Here is a 12,771-nt window from a genome sequence, read left to right as displayed (position 1 = left end):
AATATTGGACATTCACACAATGCCAACAGTTTGTACATATTTGTAGTAGTTCGTTACCAAGTGAAACAAACTGATTATTATTGTGTTAATATTGGATTTTTGTGTCACTTTGCAGCAAACAAGCTGTAAATGGGATTACATGACAATAGTCACTCAAATACTCACACACAGCAGCAGCAGCATCTCCATGCAGTGCAGCTGAGTGTTTCAGTGGCTTCCTCTGTCCCTCCCTGGATCCCCAGACCGGAGGAGTAGTAATCTATTCTTAAGGAGGTAAGGAGAGACTGAACACACACAGACACACGCATGTAATCCGTCCTACCCCATGCCAAGACAATCTGGCAGCACCGTGTCTCCCACGTGAAGAGAGTAAGGAAAAAGAGAGAAAAAAAGAAAAACACAAACGGGCTGCAATCTGCCGCCGTCTGGCACGAGAGTACAAGAAAACACCAACATATTTATCTCCGACCTCACAATATCCTTGTAAGGAGACTTGTAGCTCTGTAATTCAGCTATTAAGATAATCATCTGCTCTTCCTGAGAAACCTCAAAATATATAAACTCTGTATTATTCCTCAATATTTGGTCCAGACTGAAATATCTCAACAACTAGTGGATGGATTGCCATTACATTTTGTACAGATATTCATGGTCCACAGAGGATGAATCATAAGGACTTGACCCTCTGATTGTTTCCTCTAGCGCCACCACGACAACATTATACATGTTAAACATCAGCGTTTGCATTCTCACTATGGGCATGTTATCATGCTGATGTTAGCGAGTACAGCCTCACAGAGCTGCACGGCTGTAGTTTTATCTTATAGCACTTATGCAAGTTTTTATCACGGTGTCCAATAGATTTGCAGCTGCATTTCACTTAATAAACCAACAAACATTGTGGTTATTCCTTTCCATATAAGCCCGATTATGCACGGATAAAGAAGTAGAAATGCAGATATCCAGAAAAGTCTGCTTCATTAGTAAAACAAAAATGAAAGAAGACCTATTATGCTTTTTTTCAGGTTCAATATTTGTATTTGGGGTTTCTATTATAACATGTTTACATGCTTTAACATTAAAAAAACACATACTTTTTCTCATGTTTGAGCTCCTGCCCTGCCCTCCTGAAAAGCCTACTCTGTTGTGATTGGTCAACCAAACCAAAGACTTTGGACTATTTCAGTCCAGCTCCATTCTAACTAGCTTTGTTTGAGGGCTGTCAACCAGCTGCTAGGCAGGTATTATGCAAATGTGTTACTCGGTGACATCACCACGTTACAGAAGAGAAGGCGGGACTTCAATCAAGGCGTTTCAGGCAGCGTTTCTGTGGGGGAGAGTAACTCCCTTTGGACTGAACTTTGGGCTTTTGAAGCCCTTTTACATTCACAAAAAAATGATAAAACACACTAAAGAGAAAAAGCATAATAGGTCCTCTTTAACAAACAATACAAGTTCGTATCGGGTGTTACAGATTTACAAAAATACACATTTTGACCATTAGGGTTGGGAGTCTTCCAATGAGTTTCAATCAATATTTAACACCGTTAATACATTTGCTATAGAAGCGTGGCGGCTGTTGTGAAGGATTCACCGTCATGTATTAAAGCGTATTCTGCACTAAATCCTTTAAGTAGAAAAGTAATGAATGAGGCTCCTTGGGGACAAACTGTGGCTTTATGGAGGTTAATTCATCAGCAGGTAATTGGCATGAAAGCGTTGATAAGCCGCTGAAATGTGAAGTGGCCCAGGGTTCACTACATACTTTGTTATGTGACGAGAAAACGGGAGACCAACTGATTGAGGCAGCGAGGTGGATTGGTGGGGGGGCTTCTGAAGGTAAAAGATTACATTTTCACACCGATTAACGGATAAGAAGCTTTGGCGTAGCTCCAGGCACCATGGGAGGGAGAGAGTGTGTGTGCGTGTGTGTGTGTGTGTGTGTGTGTGTGTGTGTGTGTGTGCGCAAGTCCTTGTTCACACCAGCAGGACACTGAAGGCAATTATGGTTTTAAGCCAGCGGGTTGGAATCAATTATCACATGCCAACTTCCTCAAGCCCATCTGTCTGTTTATTTCACCGAAGATAAAAAAAAAAAAATCATTAATCTACTTCAATTAAACTCCACTTAATGAAGTAATCTAATTATGGAGATTGAAAACACATCTATTTTTTCATTTCTGTTGCCTCTACTCTTAACTTTTTAATCACTGTCATAGCTAAAAAAGCCACTGATGAAGTTTCTTGTAAAACTGAATGTTTTATTAAACATTGCTTCCTGATGTGAGGAGGTGAGGAAATATTACAAGCTTGTTTACATGTTTGAAATTGCGGTCATCTTGAGAACTATCAGGCGTGCTGATAACCGACATACGGTGAACCTGACCAATACCCCGGCAGTAGATGGAAATATTTCATGTGTTTGACCCCGTTATTAACCTAAGCTGTAAGTCTTTACTCATGTATGAGCAGAGTAGTGACACAGTGACTCCTGGCCTCAGCAGACTCAGCTGTATACTATAAACCCTCAGAAAACCTTTTCCTGATAGGGGTCATATTACATAACGCACACACTGGGCCTCATGCAGCGACATTCTCTTAAATTTTCCCCATACTTTTCTGTTAAGAGACAAAATAAGTAAGGGATAACGTACAGCGATTGTGAAGTAAACCTTTACAGGATGATACGGAGGGGTCTATTTCACAACAATGACCTGCTAGGTGTACATTATCCCGCTTATTACACGGCTACTTACTTAAGTAAATAATTTGACACAAAAATGGTCCTCCAGAGTCCGACATCAGAACTGCGCCCATAGCAACGGCCCGTTATAAAGAAATAACAGACCATAGAACACCTTGATTGACCAATCAGAATAGATTATTCAACAAAGCCGTGTGATAAAAGAAGTTAGCTCTAGATGCAGCAAATATTCTTAACCACCAACAGTCTGCTCATACCTATGCGTACTGAATGATAAATCCCACTTAGGGCTACACAATTGAATACAATTTTATTGAAATCCAAATATAGCCTACGGCAATTTCCAAAACGCAGCACGAGGAGGAAATCAAAATTCGAAATACCATTTTTAATTAAATATTATGGCGCTGCAGAGATGTCCCAGCCTACACATCATATTCAGGAGACTTAAGAAAACATCTTTGTTTGGTACATGTCCCTTCAAATCAGACCATAATCATGTTTTTCAATGAAAATGATGTCAAAATGATCATTCCCTCAAAGATCGCAAATCATTTCTCACTTGCAATATCAGTCAAAGTAATTGCAATTATATATTTTTTCCACAATCATGCAGCCCTAATCAGAGTGTTTCTTATTAGCAAGGGTAACGTCCATTAAACACTATAAAAAGGGCAGGTATTGTGCAAATACTCTGGCACATGCCCAAGAAATTGGAGAGATTCCACCAGAGAATGCAGTTTTTAAACAATATGTGGACTGTGAAAACAAGATGGGTTTTTTTCTTATCTTGGTGAGAGTGCTCTCGACCACTGAAAAATGTTCTCTTACTTAAGAGAAGAGCAAAAATAAGAAAACATTGTTGAATCCCAGAAACTAACAAAACAAGAACATTTGTTCGTATGTCGCTTCCTGCATGAGGCCCACTGAAACGTGTGAAATATTAAATATGCAAGACACACCAGTACAGGAAATGCACCACACTGATATCCAACACTTTTCAGTTTATATAATTGATGTGACATATTAATTAATTTGTAATTGTCTGAAAGGGTCAAACAGGCCCTCAACGGGCATCAAGTCATATATACACAGTTCCATCATGTTGCGTTTGTGGCTTTAAAATGCTACCAGGCTTCTTGTGTTCAGCTCCTGTGGTCTGTGGGTCGGCACTAAGTGATCTCTCTAAAAGCCCTCTTCTCCTGGTACTTCACTTTGAGCCTCCTCTTGAACCTAAGAGACGGGGGAGGGAGGTAACAGAGGGGAGGAAAGGCACATTTAAAATCAATATATGAATCTGTGCATCACTGAGAGCCTCTGAGGAGGTGTTACGTAAGAGCGAGGCAGCGGTCCTTACTTGGCTCTTTCTCTGGGTTCGATCAGGTTCCTCTTCTGCAGACTCTTGAAGCGGTCCTTGAGGACGCTGCCCTCTGGCTGCAGAGTCGCGGCATTACGAGAGATGGGAAGAGATAAATTCATGTGAGACAAATGTCACTCTGCTTTTACTCAATTCCCACCCAAATTATAAAACCCCATTCACACCACAAAGGCTGATTTAAAGTATTATTCAGAGACATAATGAGATAAAGAGAATTTTCCGCTGGCAATTAGATCGCATGAAACTGTAATGATCCCTGTGGGGAGAAGTGGGTCGTCGCAGTATTAGAGAATAGGATAAAGCTTAGAATAAGACAATACAGAGTGCTGAAGATAATACACCAACCAAATGAACCAAAACTCATTACAGATAAAGACTCTTGTGTCCTCAAAGGTCACAGTGGATGAGCGAGAAAACATCATAACAACTAGTGAAGTACCTTGAGTTGTCGCAGGGAGCCGGCCAGCTCGTCACTCAGCTGAACCTCCATGTCCTGAGCCTGAAACCTGCAAATAACGAACAACATGTTGAACTACTGTTTCAAATACATCCACATATACATACTGTATAAATTAGTACCAGAAAATATAATTTGTGTTGCTGAAATGGCCCTGGAGAGCAAACAAAAACAATCGGTCTCATGATTGTTGGACTCATTAATAATAACATTGTAGCCAGAATTACAATGGAAAACACTTATAGTGAACAAAAAGCTTGGGATAGAATCATACTTATACAAATGCTGTTTAAATAACTTGATTATAATCAAGTAGTCCGGCCACAGTATTCATTTTGAGTCTTCATACATAACATATGGAAAAATATTTAAAACTACGGTATTCTACTACTCCCATGATCGGCCTACTGTATTTTATGAATACGTTTGTTTGCAATGTTGCTACCAGTTTGACATCGATATCCTACACTTTATTATCAGGCCTGTTAAAAATTTAGAAATGCACAGAAACCACCGCCAAGCTACTGTTCACGCTACGGGTGACACCGCTACAAGTCACTTTCAATGGAAGCCGGTGACATGAAGCTATAAACTGACGCTCAACACTTGTTCCTGTGCGACGGGCGTGGCGCTGCAAATCAAAGCTGGTCTCAACTTTTTTTGAGGTACACATCAACCAATCATATGTTTTTGTTTCACCCTGTTCTGTTCCATCCAAAAAAAAATATATAGGCAGTTCCCAGTGCTATATAACGACATAACTGTCAACCAGCGCTCGAGCAACACTTAAACGGCGACTCTGGGACAATGTAGCACGACACGCTTGGCCATTTTGTCGCTCGTAGTGTGAACATAGATTCTGACAAATACAAAACACAGAGACTAGATCTCGCCATCCCTTGGCTTGATTACAACTGGCTTCCTGTAGCGTTCAGATTCCTGAAGTTACTTTCAAAGCCCTGTATGGCTTGGTTCTTTATAATTTGCGACAGTGTGACACATTATTCTGCAACAAGGACCCTCAGGTCTGGCAACCACGTGCTGTTCAAGGTTCCACGTCCAGCCAGTTTTATAATTACTCAAATTGTTTTTATGTTGATAGTCCTAAATAAAGGGTTGTCAAATTTTGCTGGGCTTGAATCGTTTTCAGGTTTAGATCAGAGTAATGTAGACCTTCCTGTCTTACACCACATCTGCAGCAAGGTAAACCTTCACATACGATGACCTCTAGTGGCGTTTAAGGGATTTCTACAAGACGCAGCAACTGAGTTTAAACTAAAGGGTTTAACTTCTGTGAGAACAAGAAGAGACCTTTAGCCGACATATGACTGTAAAGGTTATCTCATATTGGACTTGAAACTTACATTATTTTAAATAGAAAGGAAACTAGAGGTGTTGAGTTTGATTGAAGTGGGCATTCAGGGGGCAGGGAGGGTCTTAACAAAAGATGTCATTGAGTTGCATTATGGGAAATCTAGGATCTTCCATTTTTGGAGCATTACTCATACAAAGTGTCAGGATATCTCAAACTCTGCACTATCAAGTTTAACCATTTTTTTCTCCGTCTCTTGTGAGTCCCCCAACTTCACTAAATCACCGAAGTTTACATGTGGAGGCCGTTGTTAGGAAAGTGTGAGGCGCGTACTTGAGTTTGCCGAGGCGTCTGGGTTGAGCTTTCTGGGCCTCTTGATTGGCCTTGCGTTGTATCTGTTTGGTCTGGGTGTCCTGCTCCTGCTGTTTGATGGAGATCTTTATGTTGCGAAGCTGGAAGATCTGCTGCCGCTTATCCATCCGCACTCTGTGGGCCTGTCGCCGTTGCCACTGGGACGGGAAGAGGAAGAGAAACAGTGAGGAGGATTGTCAGATGGTGAGTGACAAAAAAAATCCCAACATCTGTGAAGCTACAACCAGTAAATGTAGGGCTTTTTTTGCAAAAAAAATCTGATATAAAATCTGATATGAATAAAGGTAATACGAATTAACCTGATCAATACATCTTGTTTTGTTAAGTTTGCTGCGTCACTTTATCAAAACGCCTCATTACTTTCCAGAAGACTAGAATGATTTCTGTGAATAGAACCTCCTGTACCTTAAGTTTTTCTGCCCTCTCTTTCTTCCTCTGTCTCTCAGTCTTCTTCACTGCAAGTGAGATGGCTCCCACTGCCCCACCATCGAATTCATCATTAGGAGCATCTTCATCTTCTTCATTCTCCTCTTCCACCAGGCCTTCCACCTGCTCGCTAAAGACCGTCTCCTGCAGAACACACAAACACATGTTCGATAAAATCGAAGATCCAAACTTCCACTTTATTACGAATAAACCGAAAATGATGGACGAGCTGGAACAGTCATCTGCACCTCTGTTGCTATGTGATCTCTGTTGACAGCAAGCTGTCTCTGTAGTTTGTCTTCCGCCTTTTGTTTCTTGACCTCCACCTCGTGGGCCTCCTGCAGCAAGGCCTGTGTTCACAGAGTGAAGGAGGAGAGATTAACAGTCAGTTAGGGCAGGTCATTACAACAGGATAAACAAATAAATACCTTTTTATCAGAACATAAATCTGCATAAATTATCCTGTACAAGAGCAGCTAAACTCAACATCAAATCACAACATTATGAAAATGAAGTCATATGAAGGTTGTGTTAAATGACTGTACATTTAAAATGCTGATGTCCAGCCTTCCTATTTGCAGCCATTAGTCAGTACGCTGTAGAGTTGTGACTTACCTGATGGGAGAAGAAGTCGGGGTTGTAGGATCCTCCAGGAGCGATCACCTCCACAGCAGGAAGCACAGATGGTTTCTCATTCAACTTCGCTGGACGCTGACAAAACAGTGATGCAGCCACATTCATTAAAATCAAACCAGCACATATACAATATAAAATATTAGCCCCCTGCTGGCGGTTCATTAGATTCACATTTTACTTTTTAACACAAAATAAAACATTTGTTCTCACCTTGACGCGGCTCTTGCGCGTCTGTTGGAGGTACCAGGGGTCAGCTGTGTCTTTGGCTACATTAAAAAGAAAAAAACAGTTTCAAGCATATGAGTATGTAAGTGCACTAAAGACAGCTGATCAGGACTTACAGCAAGTCATCATTTACAAATCATGTAGCTGCAAATCTCTGATCAATTGTGATTCCTGCTGTAATCCTCCACGTTGTCAGGTTTTTAGTTCGTACACACGCCAAAAAGATTGGGCTTTTAAAAAGAACGATGAGAGAGACTGTGATAACGCATTTCCCTCCTCAACTTCTACATTTTAGAGCGCTTTCACAAGTCAACATTTAATCCGTTTTAATCTAAATCTGGTGCGGTTTGTTTGGGCAGTTGTGAACGCAGTAATTGTACTCTGGTGTGGACCAAAACAAACGGTCCGAGTGAATGTTTCTAAGTGAACCAAAACGCAGGCTTCCTGTGTGGGCATTTGTGCAGATGGACACAGGTATACGACAGGTTAACATGAGAGGGAGAGGATTGACCTGGACTTCTGCAGAAATCCGATGTTTGCTTGACACCTGGGCCGAAGAGAACATACAGAATATGCTAAATCAAATCTACAAAAATAATGACTTTTTTAAAGTCAGTCAAGATAAACTGAAGGAGAGGTGAAAGTTTCAAGTCCACAATTCCCTGCATAGAGGTGGCAGCTCTTCAGATGAAAAACATAAATTCAATCCTTCGTAAACGCCCCTCAGCAACTAAAATGTTTTATTTGGTCCGCTTTAATTTGTGCACTGTAAAACCGAACCAGACTAAATAGAAAACAAATCAAAAGTATCAATTTCCCCCATTTCATTTGGACTAGCCAAACGGACTATGGCCTAAATTGACATTTCACATGGGTACATCAGGCCATGTGTGTTGCAATGGACACTCCAAATAGGCCAGTATTCACCAATTCAGAAAATAAAATAAAACCCTGGTGGCTTCCTCTTTTGGATTCCTCTGATCACCATCAGCTGGCAGCGACAAGAGGCTACGTTTAGCTGAAGAAATCTTTAGGTATGTATCTCAGGTTCTGATCACGTTTGCTTGTGGAACATATTGTACAGTTACCTCAACTGGTTTAGCCTTCAACTCCCACGTGGAAGGACCCGAGGTCCAACGGATGGACATGACTTTGCACATTGTAGCTTAACAGGTTCTTAATAATAAAGTTCTTATGAATGATTTAATTATTTATTACTACCATCCCTACTTTCACATGTGGATCTCAACATAAACTCTATACTACTAAATGTGTATCCTCAGATCCCAGATGACCGTTTACACAACAGTCACCTGAGCTCCTATGTGTTGTCTTCACATTCCCATGAAGGAAATACTGGGAGCGCAAGGATGAGATCATCATTGGACACACACCCACACGTACACACACCGATAACTCACTCTCTGGTCCCCATATGTCGTAGTATTCTCTGTCTGGGTAGTTGTTGGCCTCTGTCACGGACTTCTTGGCTGTCTTTTCGACCGGCCGTCTGTTCAGCAGCTGTTTCTGCCTCCGTGGCACCACGCCTTTGGCTGCCAGCTGCTCGGCCTTCTGGGCAATGCGACGGAGTTTCTTGGCATTGGGTTGCTGGTAGGCCAGAACACTGAGGGGGGGAAGGCAGAAGAGATGATTTGGTGATCATGTGAAGCAGGAGGAAGTCAAAGAAACAGGTAACATGAAACATGAGTTGACGCAAAAACAATAACCAGCACACTAGATGTTTAGACCCCTTTGATTTGACACCGTCTACTTCATGATGCGTGTTTGCATATCCTCAGATCCCAGGACACCGTTTACATAACAGTCTCCTGAGCTCCTATGTGTTGTCTTCACATTCCCATGAAGGGAATACTGTGAGCGCAAGGATGAGATCATCACGGGACACGCACCGTCCTCAAACATTAAAATAAACAAATGCAAGACTGAGTTTTAAAGTTACTGTGAGGAGCTTTTAACTGGTTATTAAGCAGTCTCAGTTTAATACTGATGCCTTTATATGACCTACATAACTAAACACAGACTGTATTGCTGGGCCCGCTGGAGGGAAAGGACGCACGGGAGAACCAGAACCAGGTCTGAGCGGGGCAGACTATCAGACCCTGCTGCAGTAAAATAAGAGGTTTTCTAAAGGGACTCTGTGGCTCGGAAACACTACCGCTATATACCCCGAAAATAACATTTGAGAGGAGACTGTGCTCCGTTTCTCCTGACAATGACTTAACAGTTGAGGATGCTGAATGTAGCCATAGAAGAAGGGTAAATAAAAGCACAAAAAGGTAGTGATGATGGATACTGACTCTTTAGGGACCGAGACGAGGGAGTCGTGCTTCAGGATCAGATCTATCCTCAGAGGACGGGCCGCTCTCCCTTTCCTCCCCTTGACGGGTTCCTCTACTTCACAGGGAAATATAGATCATTTTGATTAAGCATCAAGCACACATTTACATGCATATGTATTTACACAGGTTTGTGTCAGTAATATGTAATGTGATAATATATTTACCTTTCTGTTCAGCTTTCTTTGGTTGTCCAAGATCCAAAAAGAACAAACTTTCATCTGACTTCTCAGACAGCAGACCCCTGAAATACAGAAAGATCCCATCATGTCCCATTATAGAGGTAAAGTTGAAGAAGCTGCTTTTCCCAACTTTTTATTTACAACTAACAATTATTTTCATTGTTCCATTATAGACTTTGAATTAAAGAAACTGTTTTTTTCCAGCATTTTATTTACAACAGACAATGATTTTCATTATCAAGAAATCTGTTCAGTCAATTTTCCAGTGAAATTATTAACCATTTATTGGTCATTTTCTCTCGTTTATAGTTTCTGTCTCGACCACACTTCATTCTGTTTTGATCCTACAATAATCTTGCACATGTTGAATTGGCACATCAGTTTACTACCTCATTTAATTTCTATTTTAAAACAAATTTGAACTTGCACACTTTGCTAATGTATAAAGTATGTCAGTCTATGTTTATATTTTCTAAGTTGTAGTAGAGTCTGGTATATTTTTAATACATTCTTTATATTGTGTGTTCTATAGATATGTATCTCTAGTGCTGATATGTATATTTGCTGTTTTTTCCAAATTTGGGATCGAAAAATCTATCCATCTATTTTGTCGAAAACCTCAAGATATTCAATTTACAATGATCCGAAAGACAGAAAAATCATTCAGATCCTCATATTTGGTATCTGGAGCCAGCAAATTATTTGTTTTATTATTTTAATTCCTTAAAAAGGTCTTCGATATGAAACCAAATAAAAAATTGAGGAATTAATGTGAAACATGACAAGCCTAATCAGCAAAACCTTCAGCTTCATCACTAGCTGAATTAACTTTTTGTTTAGCAAACTTAATTTTGTGACAAATCACCATCAATAAATATAAATCCTACTCCGTGTAAATAAAGTATATACACATATCCACATGTACATAATCATCCAGTCCATGTATATCCATCCCTTTGTATTATTTACAGCTTCCAGAACACTTGTATATACACATTATTTTTATTATTTTATCCTGTAACTCCCATTCTGTGTAAGTACATTAAAGAACAAAGTAAAGTACATATAAGAAAAGATAACAAATAGTCAATATGATTAAGTTAAATATGCAAGTAATGAATTGGTATTTTGATTAAGTTATATTATAAGTAATTAATTGGTATTCTGGATTGATAACAAATTTATATTTTGATAAGGATAATTATATCAGTAATTCATTTATATTTCTGCACGTGTCATTTTCTTTTTTTCTTGTAAAGTTATGACTTTATTCTCATAATATTACGACTTTTTTTCTCGTTATCTTACGACTTTTTTGTCATAATTTTATGACTTTATTCTGTAAATCTCAGATGTTTTTCCCTGAATGTGGCCCTAACACTCAGTAGTACATTTGCACTTATGGGCCCTCACTGCATTAGACTTATATACTATAGTATATACTATATACTATATACTTAGTCTATAAAGTGTGTTATCTTCATCACAATGATCACATGTTTTGCGGGTCCAGACAGATTTATTTGTTTATTTTTTGCCTAAAATGTCTTTTGATGATAAAGGTTGGTGACCCCTGACTTAAACAAACCTGTTAAAGAGACAGGCAGCGTTTTAAACAGCCCCTATGTGGTGGAGACGACGACAAACAACAGGCCATAAACGGTAAAACATCCACAAAACGTCCTGTATTAAAGGTAGATTACTGCTGGACGTTTCTTAGTGTTTTAGTTTAACTTAAGGTACACTATATCACACAGTTTGTCTGACTGTTTGATGTCTAACCAGCTGGTGTAACTCACCCTGTGGTTCTCTCCTGGTGCCTCACGTCCTCTAGAAACTCGTTCACATCGTCTATGTCGACGTGTTTGTTCCAGTTCTTCTTCTTATTCCTGTTCACACGTTTTCTCCCGCTGCTGAGCGAGCCTTCAGCGCCTGAAGTTGACTTTAAATTAAGAAAACCAGGCTGAGAAGCCGCCACGCGTTTCAACCTCCTGGTCGGCGCCATGTTGGAGGCCGTGGAAAAGAAACACGCTTCCTCTTCTTCTTCTTCTTCTTCTGTTTCTGCTTCTTCTTCTGTGCTGGAGGACTGGAGGGGCGCTGGTAGCGCCACCTGCAGGACAGACCGTGTAAACACTGTAAAAGCTGTCTCCATGTATATAAACGTTTTAACTTGGGTTATTTTTTATATTTTTTATATTTTTATATTTTTATATTTTATATTTTATATTTTATATTTTATATTTTATATTTTTATATTTTATATTTTATATTTTATATTGTTATATTTTTATATTCTATATTTTATATTTTTATATTTTATATTTTTATATTTTTATATTTTATATTTTATATTTTATATTTTATATTTTTATATTTTATATTTTTAAATTTATGTATTCTATATTTTATATTTTAATATTTTATATTTTTATATTTTATATTTTATATTTTATATTCTATATTTTATATTTTATATTGTTATATTTTTATATTCTATATTTTATATTTTTATATTTTATATTTTTAAATTTTTATATTTTATATTTTTATATTATATATTTTATAGTTTTATATTTTAAGTTTTATATTTTTATATTCTATATTTTATATTTTTATATTTTATATTTTTATATTTTTTATTTTATATATATATTTTTTTTTTATTATTTTCAATGTTTATATTTTATATTTTTATATTTTTGTATTTTTATATTTTATATTT

General features: G+C 38.6%; 1 protein-coding gene across 1 annotated transcript; it reads right to left on the bottom strand.

Moving 5' to 3' along the window:
* Window positions 1-2,240: 2,240 nt before the first annotated feature.
* On the bottom strand, window positions 2,241-12,086 carry nop53 (NOP53 ribosome biogenesis factor). The gene is made up of 12 exons (XM_037776132.1): window positions 11,849-12,086; window positions 10,035-10,111; window positions 9,829-9,925; window positions 8,932-9,134; window positions 7,496-7,551; window positions 7,265-7,360; window positions 6,898-6,999; window positions 6,629-6,793; window positions 6,185-6,360; window positions 4,522-4,588; window positions 4,062-4,138; window positions 2,241-3,937 (listed from the first exon to the last, which is right to left on the bottom strand). Exons 1-12 carry the CDS (start codon window positions 12,052-12,054, stop codon window positions 3,877-3,879), a joined length of 1,383 nt encoding a protein of 460 aa, XP_037632060.1. The 5' UTR covers window positions 12,055-12,086; the 3' UTR covers window positions 2,241-3,876.
* Window positions 12,087-12,771: the final 685 nt, after the last annotated feature.

The sequence above is a fragment of the Sebastes umbrosus genome, chromosome 7 (genome assembly GCF_015220745.1).
Source record: "Sebastes umbrosus isolate fSebUmb1 chromosome 7, fSebUmb1.pri, whole genome shotgun sequence".
Classification (NCBI taxonomy): domain Eukaryota; kingdom Metazoa; phylum Chordata; class Actinopteri; order Perciformes; family Sebastidae; genus Sebastes; species Sebastes umbrosus.
This window is presented reverse-complemented; position numbering and strand designations above follow the sequence as displayed.

Excerpts from the sequence above, each read along its gene's own strand:
- nop53 (XM_037776132.1), bottom strand. The coding sequence starts at position 12,054 with ATGGCGCCGACCAGGAGGTTGAAACGCGTGGCGGCTTCTCAGCCTGGT. Across the intron at positions 7,552-8,931 it reads CGACATATGGGGACCAGAGA|CCAAAGACACAGCTGACCCC; the intron begins GTGAGTTATCGG and ends TTTTTAATGTAG. Across the intron at positions 7,000-7,264 it reads CCGACTTCTTCTCCCATCAG|GCCTTGCTGCAGGAGGCCCA; the intron begins GTAAGTCACAAC and ends CTGTGAACACAG.